The sequence below is a fragment of the Neophocaena asiaeorientalis genome, unplaced genomic scaffold, assembly GCF_003031525.2.
Source record: "Neophocaena asiaeorientalis asiaeorientalis breed wild unplaced genomic scaffold, Neophocaena_asiaeorientalis_V1.1 scaffold831, whole genome shotgun sequence".
NCBI classification, from domain to species: domain Eukaryota; kingdom Metazoa; phylum Chordata; class Mammalia; order Artiodactyla; family Phocoenidae; genus Neophocaena; species Neophocaena asiaeorientalis.
In genome coordinates, this window is record NW_020173033.1 from 105,468 (window position 1) to 119,893 (window position 14,426).

The following is a 14,426-nucleotide window of genomic DNA, read 5'->3' on the forward strand; positions in this document are numbered from 1 at the left end:
AAAAATTAACACAGTGGAGCAGTGGTTGAGAGTCCGCCTGCCGATGCAGGGGACACGGATTCGTGCCCTGGTCTGGGAAGATCCTACATGCCGCGGAGCGGCTGGGGCCGTGAGCCATGGCCGCTGAGTCTGCGCGTCTGGAGCCTGTGCTCCACAATGGGAGAGGCCACAACAGTGGGAGGCCCGCGCATCGAGAAAAAAAAAAAAATTAACACAACAGTCAAGAAAATTGGTCAAGAAAGTCTTTTTTTTAGTGTAAAAGTTACTTTTTATTAAAAGAGAATTCATGGTTTCACATGTAAAGAATTATATTATTCCTAACTATCTTGTACTGTACATAGAAGGCACTTAAACAACAATTGCGGAATAAACCGAGTATCAGTGCATATTTCAAAAGGTAAAACACATTTTGTAAAAGAGCTAACTTTTTGTTCTTTTTCTAAATCTTTACCATAGGTGAACTTCACCACTGACTTCTAAAGAAAATACAAGATTTTTAAAAAGTTCAACTACTAGTAAACATAGCTGCAACTCTAACAGGAAATGGGGGCGAGTTTTCCTTCCTTCCTTCCCTCCCTTCATACATAAATACATACATACATATTTACATACGTAAATAAAATTCAAAACCAACTTCAACAAACCTCTTTACTGACAGTTAAAGCAAAAAGTAGCAAGTATTACTGCAACTTGATTTCATGTCAGCTGTTGAAATACATGATGAATCCAATCTGACTGCTTACAAATTTGACTAATTTCAGAACTCTTTCATTTTAAAAAGTCTCTACTCAGCCGTTTTGTGAGATGTTATTTTTCAGAATGAATTAAAATGCACCAAGAAAGCATTTCCAAACAATAAAGTACTGATGCTTGTTTGATCTACGTTCAAGTTGTTCACTCAGATTTTGACACAGGGAAGAAGGGCAGTGTCTATTTACTATTTACACTTCAGAACAGCATTTGGTATCACCGGGCCTAGCATATGCTGCCACCAGGCCTATCACTGAAGATTTTAACAACAGCAACAAACTACAACACATGGCAAAATCGATATTCTCCAACTTCAAAATTTCACTTTTTTGGTCTCTAGTGTAAGGATTACAACAGACCCACAGCACAAAATAACTGTTATTCCAGGAACTTCTAAAGTTTCTTCTAACATTTCCTAATTTATCCCAATAATTTTTAACTAGATGATCTAGTTGAGACAATGTAAATTTGTTCATTTTCCCTCAGAACATTTTGCTAGAAATGTAGCACTTTTTCAGACGGATCAGGTTATGCTTAACCTTCTGGTTTAAACTTTGGAACTTGCCCCTTGAGTCTGAGAAAATTATGACTGACCTCGCTTTGTTACCGCCACTACTTTTTTGGTAGACATTCTATTTCTGAACATACTGTAAACAGAAACAAACAAACAGAAAGATTTTACCCTCACCAAACTTACATTTTTTTAGAACTTTTGGGATGGGATCCCCATCAAATATTTTACTTAAAACTGGTTTTCCATCATTCCTTTCTAATTGACTATTTTCTTCTTCTTCTTCTTTTTTTACAACAGGAAACAGGATGCGATTGTTCTAGTTACCATTTCCTGCTTCTTACTGGTCAGAATGCCAGTGAGTCTACAGTGATGCTTGGCTCTTCTACCTAATCATTCCTTCTTATTTATACTGGCACTCTACAACTAGTCTGAACTTTAAAGCCAAACAGATAACATTCTTAGTCACTAATTTTCCATGAAGACATGTGAGAAACTCTTTGAGTGACCCATTCCAGACCAGGGTGAAATGTTGGTCTGCTACCTTTCCAACTGGCACCATGCTGCCTCTGGGACATTCGTTATGGCGTTCCTGGACTGTGTTGCAGCTCTTTTTACTTTTCCTTTCTTTCTAAAAGAATGACACCTCCACTGGGGCTCCGAACTTGGAAACAAATGTATCTCATTGATAACAATCTTATAGTCAAGCAGCACATAACTTTACAAGGGATTTTAATAATCTTGAGTAACAGCCTGTTCATAGCGACTGCTATCTACTGAAGAAATCACTTTAAGAAAGCAATGAGTCACTGGGGTGATAATAAACGGCCACAGTAACTGGCAGTTTAACAAAGGAAGCACAATGTAATATTGCTCAGAGGGAATTAAGATGGACCAGATCTCAGAGTAATCAGCCACCGCTAAAATCGGGCTCACACTGAAACAAAATACAGCAGGACTATTTGACGCCATCAGGGTTCCCTGACTGCTGCTTTGTATACTGCGCTGATTGTGCTGACTACATATTAAGTATTTAATAACGTGAACAAGTAAATGAAGGAACGTATGAGGGCAAAAATAAATGCACTGCCATGGCAAACAAAGCGCTAGAACCGTCTGATGAACACAAGCAGGAAGCCGGTCTGAACTCCCGTCTACTCGGCCCGAACTCAACACCTAGTAATCACTTTTTTTCTCACCTGGGTATATTTACACCTCACTCAACAGGAATGTCATTTAACACCACAGGGCAACGCTGTCACAGCACAGGCCTCGTCTGTGAGGCCCGTTCCTTGAGAAGGTGTTTACTTCTCTGACATAATCTGACTGCACGTGGACCAGGGTGGGAGAGCTGCTTTGGTTATGGACTCATTTTATGAACCCAAAGGGATGGTGAACAGTGATTTACGTATCATTTCACTCAATTTTGTTTGGAAAACAATAAGCATGAGATACTCAATCATAATACTGTAATCACTAAATATAAAAAGGATATACATGTCAAAATAGGGAATATAAATAGGCAGAGATCATTGAATATTGTTAACAGAAGCCTAGTTTTTTTTTAAGTTTTATGTTATTTACTTTTTTTGGCTGAGCTGTGTGGCTTATGGGATCTTAGTTCCCTGACCAGGGATTGAACCCGGACCACGGCAGTGAAAGCCTGGAATCCTAACCACTAGGCCACCAGGGAACTCCCTGGAAGTCTAGTTTTCACACGCAGCATTGAATGAAACTCTTCTAACCTGCTTGAAAACCATACACCCTTGTGGGCACCTAGACTCACAGTGAAACAGCTCGGCAGCCAGTGCTGCAAGTGCTGTGCATTAGGACCCTGTCCACTCTGCTGGCAAAGAAATTCCACACAAGCTCCCTCCTTCTCAGAGTATTTCCTTTCCCTATCGCATGACCTGTATAAGCCAGAGAGGGAAGAAGGTAAATATACACGTTGGTGTGCAAGAGTTACACTTCCTTGTCATCTTTTTTTTTTTAATTAGAGGGGAGAAATGCTCATCTTCTTAATGACAGCTTGTGTGTGATTTCTCTGATATAGCTCAGCCGGGAGATAGGACTGAAGGCACATATTTGGACTGACCAAGAGTTGGGGATTTGAGTTACACAAAGGGGATCTAGGCTCGATGGGGAAGAAAGTGTACAGGTTTGGAAAGAGGGAAGGAATTGAGTTACTTCGGATAATGATGGAACTAGGGAGTAAGATTAAGAGCTAGGGTAAGAGATGGCACAGAAGGTGCAGTACTGAAATCGAGGCATAGAGCTGGAGCAGAAAGGGGATGGTGGGGTCCAGGTGAGGATGACAAGCGAGTACAAAGGGTGGCAAGAGAAGGAGCCCCAATGAAAAACAGGAACAAGAACAGGAATCAAGCAGGTCAAGGAACAGGAAGCTCCTATGTGTGATGGATCCATGGAAGGAATATTTGCATAAGGTACCTTGCATAAAAATAATTCCTTTCACTTTCATGTGATAAGTTGAAAATTCAAACTTGATTTAAATTCAAGACAAAACAAATCATTCTGAACATCACAGACAAAAACACCAATAACTATTCAAATACTCACAATAAAGCGATGAAGTCCATAGTATAAGAGGATATCTGCTAACGTGAAGTTATATCCTGTAAGGTAGACTTTATCTTCAAGATATGAATTAAGATCCTAGGGAAAAAAAATTTTTAAATATTAATTTAAAAAACAGTAATAATAAAGTTAACTATACATTTGACTTGAAACATTTAGAAGGCTATTAGAAAACACAATACTGACATTTAATTTAATAAATTTAATCTTTGACAACAGATTTGAATTCACTCAAAATCACAAATCACGTAACAATCAACTCATTTTTAAAAATAAGGTAAATATTATTAGCCTTATTTTAAAGAAATAAGAAAACATTAGAAAATGATATTCACAGCCATCTCTGATCATTTCAAAGACTCCAATTTTTTTGCGGGGGGAGCATTTTGTAAATCATGCTCATGTTGGATTTATTTTTTCCATTAAAATATAAAAAGCTCCTCAACAATTCCTATTTTTTTAAAAAATTTATTTATTTTTGGCTGCGTTGGGTCTTCACTGCTTCGTGCGGGCTTTCTCTAGTTGCGGTGTGCGGGCTTCTCATTGAGGTTGCGGAGCACAGGCTCTAGGCGCACCGGCTTCAGTAGTTGTGGCACACGGGCTCAGTAGTTGTGGCTCACGGGCTCTAGAGCGCAGGCTCAGTAGTTGTGGCGCATGGGCTTAGTTGCTCTGTGGCATGTGGGATCTTCCCAGACCAGAGCTCGAACCTGTGTCCCCTGCATCGGCAGGTGGATTCTTAACCACCGTGCCACCAGGGAAGCCCAACAATTCCTATGTTTTAAGAGAATTATAATTTATTATAATTGTAATAACTATAATATAATTATTAATTACAAGTATAATCAATACTATCAATTATATTAATATATCAATGCTATTAATTATAATATCGATCATATTTATTAATATCAATTAATTATATTAATAATTATTGTAATTATTGTTGCATTTTAATATATGTATATTTTTAACTTTTAATTGAGGTAAATACATGTAACACGTAAAAATTAATCAAATTTTAATTTACCACCGTAACCATTTTTAGGTGCATAATGCAGTAAGTGCTAAGGGTATTCACACTGTGGCGCAATCAGTTTTCAGAATTTTTTCATCTCAGAAAACTAAAGCTCTGTACTTATTAAACAACTCCCCCTTTCCCTCACCCCCCAGGCCCTGGCAATCACCATTCTGCTTTCTGTTTCTATGGATTTGACAATTTTATACATTGTATATAAGTTAGAATCATATACTATTTGTCCTTTTGTGACTGGCTTATTTCACTGAGCATGATATCCTCAAGGTTCATCCATGTTGTAAAATGTGTCAGCATTTCCTTAAGGCTGAATAACATTCCACTGTACGTATAGACCACATTTTATTCATCCATTCATCTGTCAGCAGACACTTGGGTTGATTCCACCTAACTGCTACTGTGAATAACACTGGCATGAACATGGGTGTACAAATATCACTTTGAGACCTAGTGTGAATTCTTTTGGGTATATTTCCGTAAGTGGAATTACTGGATCATACGGTAAATATGATTTTATTTTAACTCTTTTGATGAATCGCCATACTGTTTTTCATAGCAGCTGCACCATTTTACATTCCCACCAACAGTGTACAAGTTTTCCAATTTCTGCACATCCTCACCAATACTTGCTAGTTTGGTGTTTATTTTTGGTAGTAGTCAACCTAATGGATATGAGGTGGTGTCTCATTGTGGTTTTGATTTACATTTCCCTAATGATTAGTGATGTTGAGCATCTTTTCATACGCTTATTAGCTTCGTATATCTTCTCTGGAGAAATGTCTGAGTCCTTTGTTCATTTTTAACTGGCTTCTTAGTTTTTTGTTGTTGTTGCGTTGGAGTTCTTTATATATTCTGGATATTACCAGATATACGATTTGCAAATATTTTTCTCCCATTCCATGGGTTGCCTTTTCACTCTGTTGATTGTGTCTACTGATGCAAAGAAGCCTCACATTTTGATGAAGGCCAATTTATCTATTTTTACTTTTGATGCCTGTGCTTTTGGTGTTATACCCAAGAAATCGGTGCCAAAACAAATGACCTGAAGCCTTCCCCCCAGGTTTTCTTCTAAGAGTTCTACAGTTTTTGGTCTTATGTTTAGGACTTGGATCCATTTTGAGTTAATTTTTAAATATTGTGTAAGGTAAGAGTCCAGTTTCGTTCTTTTGCAGTTGGATATCTAGTTTTTCTAACACCCTAAAGATTCCAATTTTAAACACCATTTAAAGCTACAGAAAGTTCTCTGTCATTTGTTCCTCAGACAATGACCATCAATTTTTAAAAGGCTAAGCACTGAGCTCCCTAAACAGCTCAGAGGCACTTTTGAAGGAAAAAAAAATTTAAGTACATGTTAAAAAATTAAATAAAAAATTTAAAGGATCCTAATCTAAATCAGAAGTATTGTCTGATAGACCAGCATAAATAAAATCAATTAGTTTCCTGAGAAAAGAAAACATCTAGACAAAAGAAAATATATTATATACATATTTTTGGTCCCTCTCGAAATTAACATGTAGTTTAACAGCACAGGAATTTACATTAAATTACATTCACATGAAAGGAGACAAGATTCATCTCACCTTCAGAGAAAGATTTATAAATATCAGATATTCTCGCAGGCTCCTCTAAAGACTAGTTATAAAACACTGTCCCAGAGGTCAACAGCATTCATTCTAGAAAAATTTCTTAAGCTGTAGAGAGAGAGGTCTGTTTTGATTCTCAAATCATATGCCGAATGCTTGGCACATAGTGGTTCAGTAATCGGTAAATGTTTGCTGAATTGAATCTGATCTCTTTGAGTTTGCCCATGCCTTCACTTAAAGACAGTAATTTTCAAAACGGTATTTGAATATGGGACTGTTAGGGGTGGTACAGATGATGACATAAAGGAACACGGACATAAGCAGGGAAGCAAATGCATAAGAATCAAAATAAAATTGGGTAGAGAGGGTAAAATACACTGGTATATTACAGGCTACCACTTAAATTTTATAATAATCTGCTTAATGGAGATGGTTTTTCTTTAAATGTCTTCAAATGAAACAAGTTTAATAAAGCATAAGAATAAAATAAATATATCTACAATTAATGTTAAGAAGCATTTTTAAAAAGGTCTGAAACAATAATTCAACACCGCTTTGTATAGTATATATATTCTTAAAATAGAATCCATATCTATATTTTAGTTATAAAGACTCTTTTAAGGTTATACTCTTTAGTTATAAAGACTTTGAAATGGAGTTTCAAAAACTATGAATAGGTAATATCTTTCGGATTAGTGATCTAAATCAAAATTTTCAGAAATTAAATTTTGATTTTTCAGAAATTCAGAAATTTTTCAGAAACTGAATTCTGAAATTCAAAACAGAATTTCACACATTCAAAATATTCAGGGAACAGAACTAATGTCTGATGTTCATTACATTTTTTTTAAACAAGTCTTTCTGATGCCATTGCCAAACTTTAAAAAATATTTCCCTCTATAGAGTTCCACCTGATTTTTCTTTTTCCTCTTAATTACCTATTATTAAACCTTCTAATAATATTGAAAAAGCAGTATAATAAACAACTATATATCCTCCATCTAGATCCAAATGTTAGTGTATCATAATGCCTGCTTTCTGAAATTACACCTTAATTATGAGCCGTTGTGGTTTTAACTCTGAAATGGAACTTTTGCAAGTAAATGAAATCCTTTCACAATACCCTTAGTAGGAAAATTTTTAAAAATAAGTAATAAAAACAGAAACAGCCCAGTATGAAAACAGGCAAAGAATACATGCAAGCAAATTTTTAAAAATAATGAAGATGCTCATAAGCATTATGAAAAAAATGCCGCGGCATTAACAGTGTCAAGGAAAAAAGTGCCAAGTAAACAAAGAGATCACTTTTTGGTTTGTTCTGGTTATGAAATTGGGGTGTAAAGAAGGAAAAGGGGTAACATCCAGGGCAGCAAGGGTTTTGTGGAAGAAGCCACTGTCAATACACTTTTCTGGAAGGCAAAGGAGCAACATAGCCTTAGAGACATATACAGCTTTGGCCCAACCACTTCCCTTGTAGGGATTTGCCTAAGGAAACCAATGGGAATGTGTGAAAATATTCAGCAACAATCCAACACTACATGAGGACAGACTAAATCTTGGCACAGCTATGTGACGGAGTACTAACAGGTTATCAGAGACTGTATAAGCGAGTATTTACGGACTTGAAAAGATGCTCCCAACATACTGTCAGTGAACAAAAAAAAACAAGTTACAGTGCCCAAGAGTGGCCCGTTTTTAAAATACAACACACATATATATGAGAAAAGAAAAAGCATGTGAAGAACACGAAAGGGAGTCAACAATTCACTACCTGAGGACAAAACATAAGTGTTGCTAACAGTTCTCGCTCAATGGTGGGACTACAAATGTTTGAAATTTCTCTTATTTGCTTACTTATGTTCCTTAAAGTTCTACAACGGATACTGCCTTTAAAATAAAACGCTATCATGAAATAGCAAAAAGCAAAGTAAAACAGTAAACAACCCTTTCTCATCTGGCCCCAAATCACACACACATCTGTCTCCCCCACCGATCTGAGTCCTGTAAGGGCAGGGGCTGTGCCTAGTGGGTCACTGTATCATCAGCCCCTAGGACCGTATCCTACTCATCACTGTAGGGACAGATGAGCAAACAGTGGCAGAGCAAGGGCGACCACCCAAATCATCCAGTGCCTTGTACATTTCAAAGATGGTCATATCGCCAGCTGGATTCTCCCAGTTGAGATTTCAGATAATAATATTGACATATCCCAGACACAATGTTATACTTCTAAGCTCCTAATACCAAATCTCTGAATACAACTTTTGAACTTACACACCCAATTTCAATGAAATATTTCAGAATTAAATACTTTACTACTAACGCTTTCTTTTGGAAAACTGTAAGAGAGAGTTATATTTACTTTTTATTTGCCTGAAAGCTCCCATTCACTTAGAGGGAAGACATGCTTGCTTCCCTTTGGGAACGCTGCCACTCGTGGATATTAAAAAAGAGTAGTTGATCAGGACAGACCTATAAAGGAAAGAGACCTGAAATTTATTTTCTACCAGTTCTATTGATGGTATCTGTCAGGAATACAGTTTAAACCATTTCTCCCAGAATGATAAATGAAAAACTTTCAGTACCATAAGATCTTCTTGTACAACTTATATTACCAATTTATATTATAATTGGAATAAAATTAGGAAACAGAAGGGATTCCTACAATGACATGTGGTTATCTGGGTGATCTCTAAGGTTCCTTCAAATTTTAAGCTTAAAAACAAACAAAAAAACCAATGCTTTATTTTTATATAATTAACAAAAATAATTTTATTTATAAAGATTTTTTATTCTTAGTGATTCTGGAGCCATATTTGGTTTATATTTTATATCAATAGATTCTTTAATTCTAACTTGACCTCTTTAGAAAGAAAATACAAATCCCAAAGCAATCAGTCTCAAATGTGGGCTTTCTCAGATCAAATGGATTTTTACAAACTACAACCACCGAAACTTTGATTCTCCCTTGGCTTTAAGAAAGTACTTTACTGCTTAGGGAATCAGGACTGCAGAGTGGGGGAAATGAATATCAAGCCACCACATTAAAAAATCATACAAAGCTATTATTATTGACTATGATTAGTGCTGCAAAAGAAAAGCACAGGGTGCTGTGTTAGGAAAGAAAAGCACTGAGAACAAGGAAGTGCATCTGTCTGAGAGAGAGTAGCCAAGGACGAGCTGAGGAAGGGGTATGTGAGCTGAGGTCTGAGCTGAGGGGCTGGCAGAGGCTGCTCCAGGCAAGGAGGTACCTATGTAACAAGGTAGCTCCTTGTTAGTTTGTACAAACTAACATGAGGCAGAAGGAAACAAGTAAAGAAAGCCAACAACTTCAGTTACTGAATCTCAGGGAAGAGACATCCTGTTATTAAGAGTTCACACATTTCAGCCTATGAAGAGACGTGGCGATACCTTCAGAACAGTGCGGATGTCGTCTTTACTGGAGTGTCCATCTACTTGAGTCACCCTGTATTCTAACCACTGTTGCACCACTGCTTTTTCCTCTGCGGTGCTCCCCAGCAAATATTCCTTGTTGGCCTGCTGGACTAGGTGAGCTGCTATGGTAGTCAATCCCGTTAGACTTGGACCATTGTTCGTCTGAAGAACTGGAATCTTAAAAAGAAAAAAAATTCTTCAGATAAATTTTAAAAACAAATACAATATCACGACTGTAAGTTCTAAGTAATCGCTTAATCCCAAACTGTCTTTTCAAATACGCTTAAGATATTAAATTACCTACAAACGAGTCAGGAAAATAAGAGTTACATAATTTACATTTGATAATAGATGATTGATGCTATGAAACTGGTAATAACATTGCAAAAATTAGTAATGATGCTTCTGTATAACTACATATGCACAAAAAGAGAAAATGGAAATCCTAATAATACCACATTAATTTTGATCAAGATTACCCATACTTTATTTAGCAAGGTGAATGAACATGCTTAAATAAACCCAACTTCTGTAACAACAAAAGTAAGAAACAGTTATAGTGAACACTGAATTCATGTTGATACAGCTAGAACCACCAAATGAGTTCTATCCTGGTTTAAGAGATGTGTGATCTAATATAAATAGTTATCTCATTAACTAGGTGTGGACTGCAATGGTGATTTCCTTGCCATGGATTTTGCATATTCATCAATTTTGGAGTCATTTAGAGTGAGGTCACTGATTATAAAAGTCTAATAATAAAGTATGGGCTTCAGGTAATCACCTGAAAAACAACCCTACTTTCTAAGTTTCCCCTACTGTAACAGCAATCCGAAGGCTCAGATTATAAGAAATTGCTAATTAATGTAAATGTTCTTGATGCACAACTAAGCGAAGGATTTTGAGAAATTTAAAAGAAAATGGAAAGTATCACCAGTGGGGAGACTGATCGATTATAAACAACAAGTATACAATCTAAATGACCTCAGGAAACCAAGAGAATATTTCCCCTGGAAGAAGGCTGCTCTTTTCAGCCATCTGTTCAGTTCAAATAGTATACTGAACTCGGATAGCGATTTTCACTGTTCAGGGCCCTTTCACACTTACATCTAGGTCAATATGACCATGTGAGTATACGGGGAGATTAACATTTTATGGATACAGATTCAAAGGTTACCTCCTAAACGGTAAAGGAAGCAACCAGAGGTAGTCTCAGCTTTCCACTTCCTCACCGGCTACTTTCCATTCATTACTTAGCTCCTTGAACTCTGACTTTTGCCTTCACCCTCAAATGAAACCATTACTTCTAAGATCACCAATAACCTCCTTTAAAAAAACGCATTAAAAGAAAACAATAGCAACTCACTGGGGATGCTGCCAGTGTTCCATTCCTTGACTGTGTTTGTGTGCGTTTTATGGCAGGTAACTCATTGATGCGTGTGCTTTTAGGTAGGGGAATGAAGGGAGGGAGGGAGGGAGGAAGAGGAGGAGGGGAGGGAGGGAAGGAGGGAGGAAAGAAGGACAGGAAGGAAGGGAGGGAGAAAAAAAACAGAGAGGGAGAGGGAGAAAGGGAGAAAAGAGAGAAAGAAAGAGGAAAGAAAAGGACTCACAACTGCTGACTGTGGGGGTAAAATGACAATTCTAGAAAATTATTTGGAAAAACAAATTATCCACAATCCCATCACAGGAACTCAAAAAAATTCCAGTTATTTTCTCATCTAATCATTATATCTTTTAAGACAGGTAAGTAATTTCCTCCTTAGTTTACAGATAAAGAACCAAGGTCACCAGGTTTGTAACGGCAGAGTCAGGGTTTCAAGAAAGTACATTTGGCTGGAAAGTTCATTCTCCTTCCTTTACGCACCCCAAGTAGACAAACCTCATGCAGCTGCAGTCACGGGACACATACCACTTCACATTCACCTTAAGGCTCCATGGTCTTCAAAGTGATCACTTTCAATGGCTACATAAATAATGCTCCAATGTGCTGATGTACATAATTTAATAACCATTCTCCTAGAGCTGGATTCCTGGATTGTTTTCAAATTTTTATTATCGATAATACTGCAGCGGATGCCTTATTGCTGTCAGTTGTCTTCCCCCCAAAATGAATAAATCTTACCATATATCCTCATCCCTTTCCCCAAACACATCAACGAAAACCTTCAATAGCTGTCCTCTGCTTTAAAAAAAAAAAGAAAGAAAGAAAAAGGAAAAAAAAGGTTTAATTAAAATAAAATAAGAAACCACACTCTGAACTCCACAGCCCTCACAATTGGGCCTCGAACTACAACTCTGGGTTTACTTTGCATTGCATCATCCACCGTATTGCTCTACTTGTTACCCCCAATTACCCAATCTTTTGTAATTTACTGGTCTTACACACTTTAAACACCAGCTTTTCACGTAGTTTACAAACTCATTTTTAGAGTCAGAGTTAACTTTCTCTTCCACACTCCTCAACAACGCTTTCCTCCATTTAGCAGCTCTTCTGTTCTGATTAACATGAACTGTCGATGACTACTTCTCATACTGGATCATAAGCTCTCTGAAGGCAAGACTCATGTTTGGCAACGTTCCCTAAAAAACAGAAACCGAACCAGGGAGTAGGGGCAAAAGGGGAGGAATCAGCAGGAGTACAGAGGCAAAAGCACAAGCTGGCCACTCTGGCTCCACTGCCTGCTCTGCGCCCATCAGTGGGCTGGTCTCAGGCAAGTCATGTTATCCTTTCCAGACTTCAATCTAACTGACGTGTGAAAACTACAATACGACTGCTCTGGAGACAAGATTTTAAGAGGGACCAAATGAGGAACAGAAAAAGTCACAACAAAAACCAAGTATCATCTAGAAAAAAATCTCAAAGGGGCAAAAAACGTACATAATCCAAAGTTGTCTTCCTACATTTTCCTCTGATACATTGATTCCTCCACCGCAATCACCCACCTAATAAAACACAAACGTCCTTCAAAGCCCTCAGAAATCTGAGTCCTTACACCCCACCAGGCAATCTCCAACCGCGGAACTTCCCCCCTCAATCTCTGCACGCTGCACACTGAACTTGACCTCACAAGGCCTCAGAAAAACCGAATCTCCCAAATTGCGCCAGGACTCGCTACGTGATCTCTCATATGTCTGCGCTGAAATGCAGCACTTTTCAGTACTGTAACTAACACAGCTGCAATGTTTGTCCACCTAGCTAAAAATCAAGCTTCCCGAGGGGAGGGCCATGTCCGCCTCGACCACCTCCGTATCCCCCGGCCTAACACTGTGTACTCGGCACGCCGTTTGCTCTCCGCAGTCGCTGCGTAATTCTGAAGGAAATGTACTGTTACAGCAAATGCTGTCACTGAACGCACACGCGGGGCCTCCAACTCGGTCCACCCGAGGGCTCTCTGAGGACCCCCTTGCTTTCCCAGAATGGGATGATGATGACAGCTTCGCAGGAGGAAAAGTTCAGGCCAAGCCCGAGAGGAGCAGGCGCCCCCTCCTCCCTCCGGGAGCCAGGGCCGCAGCTGGAGAGCCGGCGGCGCAGACACGTTGTGGGGAGGAGACGCGCGGCATCCTCGCTCCGCCGCCTCCGCCCGCCTGCCGGGTCCCACCCCGGCTCAGCAGGCCGCGCTCCCGTCCACCTCTCCCCCTCCGCTTTGCCTCAGCTTCTCACCTGGCGCTCGCCCTGAGCGCTGTACTTGTTCCCTTTACTCAGCCCCAGACACTTCTCCAACAGCGTCAACTCAGCGGCCGCCGCCATCTTCCGGCCGAGCTCTCGGCAGGGGCGGGACCGGGTCAGCAAGGGTCTCCTGCATTGGCTGAGAGGGACGTCCTACTCTCACAAACGTCACCGGCCACTGGCTGAACGGAAGGGGGCGTGGAAGGTGCGCCTGTGCGCAGAGGCGGGGCTAAGTGAGGGGCGGAGCCGAAGGCGGGTCGCGGGTGGTGTGACAGGTGGAAAACTAACTAGCAAACCTCAGCGCTCCAGCTCAGGGGTAGCAGTAGAATTCTGAATTTAAAGATTATCAAAGAACACTGGGTATGTTAGATAGTGTCAAGTAATTTGTATAGCCCATTCAGCCATTACTAGTTTTAATGATCTTTATTTGCAATACCAAAAGATATAATAGCGATACAATTTATGTAGATATATGTATGTGTTTTATATATATTTATGTTTAATTTATGTGTGATAGTGATACAATTTATGTAGCTTTTGGTATATAAATAAACAATGCACAAAACGCTTTCTCCCTAAGATATTCTAACATCTTCAAAGTAGAAAATGGGTAGTATATGTTGAACTTAGAATATTTCCAAAAGTTTTATGAAAAATAATTTCCACATTGAAGAATGAAAAAACAACGTGTGTATTAGTCTGAGAGAAGTGGAAAGGAAACACAAGGTAGTTCATCACTAAGTCAGAGATATGGTTTAGTGGGGAATGCTGTCACTGTGTGACACCTTTCCTACCCTAAAATACTTAAAGAGTTAATTATGGCAGCAGACATAAATGTAAAGAAAAGAAAAT

The 14,426-nt window shown here is 38.7% G+C and overlaps 1 protein-coding gene across 6 annotated transcripts in view; it reads right to left on the reverse strand.

The window, feature by feature from the left end:
- Positions 1-13,686, reverse strand: part of EEF1E1 (eukaryotic translation elongation factor 1 epsilon 1) — a 28,778-nt gene extending 15,092 nt beyond the window's left edge. For 5 of the 6 annotated variants that reach the window (XR_003002922.1, XR_003002921.1, XM_024742480.1 and 2 more), the window contains exons 1-3: positions 13,569-13,683; positions 9,884-10,084; positions 3,839-3,934 (exon numbers count right to left, since the gene is read on the reverse strand). Coding sequence is in view for 4 of the 6 variants with exons in the window: in XM_024742480.1 (XP_024598248.1) it covers positions 3,839-3,934; positions 9,884-10,084; positions 13,569-13,655 (384 nt within the window). In the remaining 2 variants the exon portion in view is untranslated. Of the gene's footprint in view, positions 1-3,838; positions 3,935-9,883; positions 10,085-13,568 lie in introns of all 6 variants that reach the window. The other variant, XM_024742478.1, reaches the window with a different exon arrangement.
- Between the last annotated feature and the right edge of the window lie 740 nt (positions 13,687-14,426).